This window comes from Corvus brachyrhynchos, unplaced genomic scaffold (genome assembly GCF_000691975.1).
Source record: "Corvus brachyrhynchos isolate BGI_N302 unplaced genomic scaffold, ASM69197v1 scaffold101, whole genome shotgun sequence".
Classification (NCBI taxonomy): Eukaryota; Metazoa; Chordata; class Aves; order Passeriformes; family Corvidae; genus Corvus; species Corvus brachyrhynchos.
Genome location: NW_008237239.1, coordinates 23,252,168 through 23,261,743, shown reverse-complemented (window position 1 = coordinate 23,261,743; position 9,576 = coordinate 23,252,168). Strand labels below are relative to the sequence as shown.

Here is a 9,576-nt window from a genome sequence, read left to right as displayed (position 1 = left end):
GGAAACTGAATGCAAGATCACGGAGCAAATCCTCCTAGAAGCCATGCTAAAGTACATGGAAAAGAAAGAAGTGATTGGTGACAGCCAGCAGGCCTCACTAAGGCCAAATCATGCCCAAGAAATTTGGTGGCCATCTGCAACAGAGTTACAGTGTTGGTGGATGAGGGAAGAGCAACAGGTGTCACCTACCTGGAATTGTGCAAAGCATTTGACACTGTCCTGAATGAAAGTGTCAATCCTTGCTTCTAAACTGGAGAGACATGGATTAGACAGATGGACAACTCAGTGGATAAGGAATTGGCTGGATGGTTGCGCTCTCAAGAGTTGTGGTCAACAGCTCGGTTGCTGAGACCAGTGGCAGGTGGTGTTCCTCAGGGGTCAGAATTGGAACTGGTGCGGTTTTACCTCTCTGGTGACATGGAGAGCGGGATCGAGGGGACCCTCAGCGGGTTCAATGACACCAGGCTGTGGGGTGTGGTCAACACGCGGGAGGGAAGGGATGCCATCCAGAGGGACCTTGACAGCTGGAGAGGTGGGCCTGTACAAACCCCATGACATTCAACAAGGCCAAGGACCAGATTCTGCACCTGGGTTGGGGTAATCCCAAGCACAGATACAGGCAGGGTGGAGAATGGATGGAGAGCAGCCCAGAGGAGAAGGACTCGGGGGTGTTGGTTGGTGAGAAGCTCAGCATGACCTGGTAACGTGCGCCTGCAGCCCAGAAAGCCAAACATATCCTGGGCTGCATCAAAGGAGGTGTGACCAGCAGGTCAAGGGAGGGGATTCTCCCTCTCTGCTCTCATGAGACCCTACCTGGAGTTCTGTGTCCTGCTCTGGAATCCATAACATAAGAACATGGCTGTTGGAGTGGGTCCAGAGGAGTTCTGTGAAGGTGCTCAGAGGGTTGGAGCACCCTGAGAAGGCTGAGAGAATTGGGATTGTTCAGCCTGGAGAAGAGAAGGCTCCAGGGAGACCTTATAGCACCTTCCAGTACTGGGACGGGCCCTACAAGAGAGCTGGAGAGGGACTTTTTACAAGGACGTGTAGTGAAAGAACAAGAGGGAATGGCTTTAAGCAGAGGGTAGATTTAAATTCAGAGAGACATCAATGTGCCTTGTGAAGGCAGGACAAAAGTCTTTACGTTTTTCTCCCCTTCCCATTGAAAAGGTATTGCTATAAAGCAAGGATTTATTTTAGGAATGTCATTGTGGAAAGTTACATTAAAATCACAAAACATTTACAATGGAACTAGGTTTTCTCAGCAAGATACTGCAGGAGCGCTGAACTTGTAGTTCCGGTTTTGATCATGTGAACACATGAAGCAGAACATAACGGAGATGAAGAAGCAGTACCGTCGCCGAGTTCTCCCATTGTGCACTGCTTGCAACTCCCTCACCAATGTAACAGGTCATGAGAAATCTCAGTTGGTTTTGGGTCCTTTTGTATGTCTATGCTTTTGCAGGTCATGTCATATTCTAGCTGTCAAAGATGGGTTGGGTTTTTTTAAATACATCTGGAAGTCTAAGCACATTGCCAGAGGACCAGACTTAAAGAATTAAGGAGACTTACAGTAAAATGGTGAGAATTTGTAACTTATAGCCCTTGAAATTATAACAGATAGTGTGCAAGTGCCAGGTATTGTTGATACAAGCACCATTTTTTAATAGAATGACATTTGATTTTTTTAATGCATTTAAATGCCAACCATCTTCATGCTGTGTGTGAGTCACAGTTTCAAGTGTGTAATTGTTTAGTCAATCTTCTGTTGCATTATTATTTTATCACGCTATGAGTTTGGGCTAAATAGTTCACATTGTATCACCATCTAACTAGAAATTTCTTTATACATTCACAGAATGGGCATTTATAAGCAAACATAATGAAGGCTCCACTGAAATCAATTTGATTGCATGTGCTTCAGAGTTGTTCTTCCCTCAGTATTATATAAACACTATTAACAGATCCTTTAGAAAATTGATTTGCTGATCATCTAAGTGACAGGCCTGTTTGGCTATGCTGAAATCCTTATCCTTAGTCATGCTCCTGTAATTAAACTGAGGAGTTTCATGAGAACGTGGCTGAATAGATGAGGGAGGATGCTTTTTGAGTTGCTGTTCTTCTAATCTCAATTTTTGGTCACTTCTACACGCTGCTGTGTCCCTTCCCCTTGCTATTTTTCTGCAACCACAGTTGTAATGCTGCTGTACTGCTTCCCCTTGCCTTAGCCCTGCAAACACTGCTGTGTGGCTGAAGGCCATTTCACGTGTGTGTGTGTGTGTGTGTGTGTGTGTGTGTGTGTCTTGGCCTTGCAGTTTTTTCCTCCAAGTTCTGCATGGCCTCTTTTTGGGAAAGAAAGAAAACTTGGGAAGGTCTTTAATCTTGTCATCCCTGCCTGATGCTGCCTGCATTAGAAGAGCCCCTGTTCCGTTGTCCTGCCTCTTGTTGGTCCAGCTGGGCTCCTACTGTGCCACTGAGAGGCAGGAAGCACAGATCCAGCAGAATTTCTGCCTGCCACGGGCTTCTTTCTGAGACAGCATTAAGTAGAACCCCACTGCTGAGTGGGTAATGGGGAATAAAAATGACGTGGGAAGGGGGAAAATGGGGCTGTGGGAGGGAGGACTTCAGGGAGAAAGATGTGAAGGAAAGAGGAAATGAGAGGCAGAAAATCCATGTATGAGCAAGGGACTAACAAGAGGGAAGATTGCTGTGTTCTCATTATCATTTGGGAGGCAATTATTTGAGCAGAAGAGGCTGCCTGAATCCAGAAGGTATGGCTAATTCAGGTGGTGGATGGTTTTGGACAGCCTGTGTAATGAGCCTTCTGTGTGGGTATGGTGTAATGTGTGACATGCTTGAACAGATTTTTTAGTGACAGAACCCAGATTCCTTTATGTGTCTCCTGGATTTTGGTGAATGTGCATAAATCGCTGCTGGTAGGAATGGAGAACACAGGAGAGGGGGGAAAATGTAGCAGCAGCAATGAGAAACCTGGGAGGAAAACCAAGGAGTGTGCAGGGGGAAAGGAAGGTAATGCTTCTCCCAAGCATGTATCAGCAAAACAGTAATTAGAAATACCAAAATAATAACTTGTAGCAATATGTAGGAATCTTTGAAAGCTCAAGAAAAGAACAAATTGTGTTGTGATGATAAGATTGGATACTTGCATTGGGACAGTTCCAGCCAGCTGGCCAGTCTCTCACCCATGACTTTCATCTACTGATACTAAAAAAAAATTCTTCTCTTTGGATCTCATTCTCTTACCATCTTCTCTGGGGCGAATATTTTTTTCTAGTTGGGCCTATTTTAGTACATTTTCCTGTCTGTTTACTACCCTTTCCCTGAATTTATTCTGCAGAAACAGCCTGTTTATTCCTAGCTTTGGATTATCAGCTTTGTGCTGTTAAGTAATAGAAAAAGTGCTTCAGTTCATTTTGAGAATAATTTATGAAGATGGAGCTTTGTGGCTGTAATGTGTCTGTAGTGTGTTTCTCCTTGCATATCCCCATACTGTAATTCTGATGAGAGTAAAAAGACAAGTAGAAACATTGCATGGCAGCATACAGAATTTATGGTGAGATAAATAAGAAATTACTAGTAATTTTGAGGAAAAACAAGGGCAGAAGAATAAACTCTCTTAAAAATATAGGGGGGCAGCTATATTGCTTCCAGACAGAATAAACCAGCTATTGGTCCACTGTAACCAGACCACCACCTTTTCTCCTACCTTCTGCAGCTGGCCAGCCTCTTGTACAGGTCTTTCACCAAGTCCTGTCTAGTCTGTCCCCAATTTGGTGTGGAAAAACCTGGATAGTGAAAAATTTGGCCTATGCAAGTAGCAGCTGTAGAAATCTGTAGTGATGCATCTGTGATAAAGAGGCAGTGAGAAAGATGTTGGAGTTGTTTAGTTTCTTACTGTGTTTTCTTAGTTGATGTGGAATTTAGTATAAAGAGGTGCAAGGGCAAAGCAGTGCTATCTCTTGTGCTGAAAGCAGAGTACCCCAGCCTCTCCTGGGCTTGGATAGAAAATAATACTGCTTTCATCTCCCCTGCTTGGTGAAGAGATCTGCAAACCAGTCTATCTGCACTAGATATTCCCTGGATCAGAGCCACAGATCTGAGTTTGACACCTCATCTGTAAAGCTTGGATCCAAACTCCCGTCATTTCCTCTTGGCCCATTGAAGAGGTCAAGACTAGGGGTGAAGTCTTGGCCTAACTTTATACATATGCTTGTTCAGCTTATCTGCAGATGTGGTCTTTGTTTGCATCCTTTCCAGGACAGAAGAAAATGCTGGTGCAAGAATCTGTATGACCTTTGTCATGATGACCTTTGCTTTGATCAAGGAACTGGAGCACCCCTCTTACGAGGAAAGGCTGAGGGAGCTGGGCCTGTTCAGCCTCAAGAAGAGACACTGAGAGGGGACCTCATCAGTGTCTGTCAGTGTCTGCGGGGAGGGCGTCAAGGGGAAGGATCCAGGCTCTTCTCAGTGGTGTCAAGCAATAGGACAAGGGGGAAGGGGCAGAAGCTGAGGCACCTGAATATGAGGAAGAATTTCTTCACTGTGCAGTGACTGAGCACTGGAACAAGTTGCCCAGAGAGGTTGTGGAGTGTCCCTCACTGGGGACATTACAGAACCATGTGGACACAATCCTGTGCCATGTGCTCTGAGATGACCCTGCTTGAGCAGGGAGCTTGGACCAGACAACCCACTGTGGTCCCTTCCAACGTGACCCACTCTGTGGTGCCCTTTCTTAGTTTGCCGAATGCGTGGCTGTGAGTGGGAATCCTTGCTGTAGCAGATTGTTTGCTTTTCCAGTCCTGACCATCAAACCAACTTACTACCTACCTAACAAGTGACAGCATTCCCAGAAATGACATGTCAGTTTGATGTCACTGGTGCTCTGTGAATAACTGATCTTGGGGTTTTGGTGCTGAACTGAAGAGATCAGAAGCAGTTAGATACCGAAATGTTTAAAACATTTTGATGTTATCTAAATCAAAAAACCTGTTTGTTTTATAAAGAATCCACATGAAATACCCCATTGCATGTAGGAGGAGGAGACCATATGCAGGAAGAGAATACTGGTGGCGTGCTTGTGTCAGAAGTACAAGGAGTGTGGGAGATTTATACTCTGTTCCCTGTTGCTGCAGAGATCCCACCTGTATTTCCCTCCACCTACAATGATGCATAGATTTTGTGCCTTTGGGGCTGGTGGGCAACACTGTCAAATCCTCTGTAATATTTTCTTGGAAAAAGGAGAAGAGCACACATACAAGCACTTGGGAATGCCGTCCGTACCTGCTGCCTTTGGTTCAGACTGTGACATTAACTTCACCACTGACCCGTGGAGTCTTCAGTCAGCTGAGGCAGAAGAATTGTTTCTATCACACTGAATGTAATTAAACTGAAGTATTGCATCTCTGTGTATAAAACCACTTTCATTCTGTTCAGAACAATGTGGTGTATTCACCAGTTTAGGTGCTAATTGAAAATGTGGGGTTTTTTTTTTCTTTGTATTGGTAGCAAGTGTTTGTGTCCCACTGAGGGGTGAGTTGTGGGGCGTGTTTGAGTCACAGAACACTGCTGGTTTCTGAACTGTTTCCTTGTACTGAATGCAATAAAGTAAGGTTTAAAAAAACAAAAGGAAAAAAAGAAGAATCACGACAACAAAATGATGAAATCCTTTCAGGGGGGAAAGAAGGATGGCAGTCTGGACTTACCTGAAAAATGCCTCCTCCGCTTGCAGTCTGTTTGGAAATGTGTCCTAGCTGCAGGGAGCAAAACTATTAACCTATTTAGAAACAGGCTCTGTACAGCTATATTAGCATCATCCCTCCTGCACAGCTTGCTGCTTGTCTTCCTTCTCTTAACAAAATGCACTTTATATGTGCACAGCTGATTTTTGTCTGGCTGGATTTCAGCTGGTGTAGACTGGAAGACAGTGAGTGGGTATAAAGTTGTGATAAAAGCACAGGTCATCTCTGTCTGTGGTGAATCAGTGGGACATTTGTCTCTCTGCTGCAGGAGGGGGTTGACATCTCAGTTTCAGGATGACTGGGGAAGATATTTCAGTATCTGTGGTGAGCAAGTGAAATCTGTGACCAGAACCCTGTTGTTGCTAGCCAGCCAGTAGAAACTGTTTCACCTTGCAGTTGGATGAAATTATCTTTAAAAGCCCATTTCATAGCAGTTGTAGAAATCTGTCAATAGATGCTTGTCAAATCATCCTTCTGGAAACATTGTGTGTACAACAGAATTTTGCAGCTGCTGAGGGTTTTTTAGTGGTTTTGTCAAAATTAATAACATGAATTCTTTACATTCAGAAATCAGTTTGCTTTTCCAAATTGTGGCCTGCAATGGTAACCGGTACCATGGACGTAGTAACTTTTTAGTCAAGGCACTCAAAGCTCTGTACAGTGTGGTTGTATCCCTGAAGATACATTTCTGTATTTTTCACAGTGTGGATGGAGTTTTTCATGCTTGTACTAATAGGTGTGGACTGTTTCAAGTGACTGCCAAATAGTTACTCTTAATTCTTAGTGGTTTCTCCTGCACCTCTCTGCAGGCTTGGAAATCTAATTTCATGTAGCTGATACAATAAATACTGCTTTTCTGGAGGGTTGGGGGTTTAGGGGGTTTTTTGGGGGGGCGCGTAGGGTTTTTTTTGTTTGGTTTTGTTGTTTGGTTTTAGGTTTTGGGTTTTTGTTAGGGTTTTTTTCCTTTTGTTTGTTTTGTTTAATTTTCACTTGTATAGTTTCTATCTGTGCAGAGGAGTACAGTGGTGTAAATATAGCAGTGCAGGCTGGCATGTTTGTGCACACATGCTCTCAGCAAAAGAGCCTTCCTCTATGGATTTTCATCAGTATTTATTTAGAGTAGTACAATTATGCCTCCATATTTCCATTGGTAGGTAAGAAATCCTTTTGAGTCATGCTAACCAGATGGAGATTATGCCTTTTTAAATTTGCCAATTGGAGTTTCTATTGGAAAAGTCTTAGGATCTGGCTTAAATACTTAAGAAATTACAGTAAGATTTTCATGACTTACGTTAGCTTAAGCTTCCAGTTAGAGCCTAAAAAAGGTTTAAATCATGTTGTCCTAAATGTAATATCCTTTTACAGACAAAAGAACTTCAGTAAAGAGATGTAAACTGGGTGCTCAGGTGTTTGCTTGTGCAGCCCTGGATGGAGCCATGTTTTGGATTTCTTTGTGGCGGGTTGTTTGATGGTGGCAGCATGTGAAATTCAAGTTAAGTAGAGCAAGGAAATGCCATACAATTGTTAGTGTGAAATCTGACAAATAGAACAATTTTCTACCCTCGAGTGTCTTAAAACCATTTGCAACCTTAATCCGAAAAGACTCTGCTTAAACCAGTGTTCTGCTCTAGAGATGAACAACAGCACATTAATCAGACAGAAGTGCATGGTTTCACTTCTCATGTTATTAGTGTACTGACAGTATTCTTTGTTTCCCCTAAATTTTGTATGGTGTAAAAATCCAGAGCCTTTCGTTCTTCTGCCACTGCTTCTGTAAAAAAATTTAATTTCTTTGAGCTTCATTTTTTCCCTTGTTTAAAAAATGGAAATAATGTTTTCCTGTGTTAAGACCTTCATTGCCTTGAAGGCAGATTTATAACTGCAAAGCATTATTCATTATTATTGTTTACTTTTATTAATATGTGGTGAATTAATAACTGTAATATTCAGAAAGATAAATACTTTGGGGTGAGAAAAGAGAAGAAAGGACTACTTTCAATCTGACGTTTTTTCTCTGCCCTTTACTTGGCTCTATTGTTAAGGTTCTCATCAACACCAGCATTTCAGATACACTGGTCTGGGAAGCTACTGTGTTACATGGGAAGGAATGATGAAAACCAAGACTTGAGACTTTTTTCCTTTTTTAATAGGAGCTGCTTAATAAATGGATATAGGCAGGAAATAATGACAACAAGGATAAAATGCACTGGAATTTGAGGCAGTTTGCCCCTCCGTTCATACAATCTTGAGTTATCTTTCGTGCTTGGTAGCATTAACCAGATCAATTCAACCAGAAAACAAAGAGGGAAGAAGAGCACCTCGTAGCTAAATTTCTTGTTCAGGTTCATTTCATATCATGATAAGAATTGGGTAGCAAAAAAAAAAAAACATTCAATCGGTCACTTTGTTGATGTCCCTGTTCTCTGTAGCTCTTCATGGGCTCCCTCACTCCATCATGTCAAGGCAGTGACTTACCTTCCTTTCACGGTCCTTTTTCATTCTTACCTGACTGACTCTCTCACATTTTTTCAGTTGCTGCTTCTGCCCCACAAAATCCAGCAAAGTTCCTCGGCCAAGCACGTTTTCCCAAGACAGTTGATATGTCTGTGCATCAGTTGCTGAGCAGGCACGAAGTTCAGGAGCACAGCCTGCTCCTAATCCTGCCTAACTTCTGTGCATGTGCTGACTTGCAGTCAGCCTGTGAACTGCGGGTCTGGGTGCTGTGAAAGCTGCCTGGGAGAGTGGAGGGGGAGACAAATTGTCTAAATGAACCATTAAAGACAGTTCCTTCAGTATGGGATGGTGGTGCATTGACAGGGTGGTGGCAAGGAAGCATATGTTAGGTGTTACTGTTCTGTTCTGTGGTTAGTGTGGTTGTCATCAAGTTCTGTTTTATCTTAACTTTCCTGAGATGCCAGTAAGCAATAATATCCAACTTCTTTGCTGTCACTGGATTCACACCCACACCAACTTCACTGCCACCCTAAACCACCACATTCTCAATTAAAATATGTTTCTGTAAGAGCTCAGTGATTAAGAAAAAAAGTATGTTCCCTAAAAATGAGATACAGCTAATTTCTAGCATCAAGTGAAATTTTCATTTTGATGGGTACAAAAGCATAGAAAGAAAGCAAAATTCATGCTCAGTCATAGGTCATAGGTGAATACTGCATTATTCAAAGCTGTTACGGTCTCTCTGATAAGCAGAGAGAATGCAGATAATGAAAACAAATTTTCTAAATATAATTGCAATTGAAACCTGTATTGTCATCACGATCTCATTGATGCATTATGTGTATAAATTGGGGCAAACTCCTTGCTGACTTAGACTGGGAGTTTTGAGATTTGCAGATGGTGTGAATCACCAGAGACTGCAAGCAGTATTTTTATAGAACTTTAGTTTTATTAGGTGGAAAACACACACGAGTACACTTCTCTCACCAGGAAAAAGCATGCCTAGGGCAGTGGCAGAACAAACTTCCTGCAATGCTTTGCAGTGTGGACTCACAGGGAAAATTCCCCAAGACAGAAGGTAGTGCTGAATGCATTGTCTATTCAATCCCTGGCCTGTTTCTGCAGTAATTATAAAAATTACTGCTAAACATGATGCACTTTTTCTTTTCCTCATAAGGCTTTGCAAGTCAACAGATAACTTGGTGTCATGGGTTAGCAAGCATAGTCCCGGAAGTGATGTTCTTGCAAAGGAGTGCTTACAGCTCCTTCTGTGACCTGACAGAACCTATCAGCTGGCCACTTTGAATATGGACAATTCTTTAAGCCACTTAAAGTTGTGACCGCCTCTGTGATCCACACTTAAGAA

At 42.6% G+C, this 9,576-nt stretch overlaps 1 protein-coding gene across 1 annotated transcript in view; it reads left to right on the top strand.

Moving 5' to 3' along the window:
* The first annotated feature begins 273 nt into the window (after positions 1 to 273).
* Positions 274 to 9,576, top strand: part of CNIH3 (cornichon family AMPA receptor auxiliary protein 3) — a 38,631-nt gene continuing 29,328 nt past the window's right edge. The window contains exon 1 of the mRNA XM_008630573.2: positions 274 to 540. Coding sequence (XP_008628795.1) covers positions 274 to 540 — 267 coding nt within the window. The remainder of the gene's footprint in view (positions 541 to 9,576) is intronic.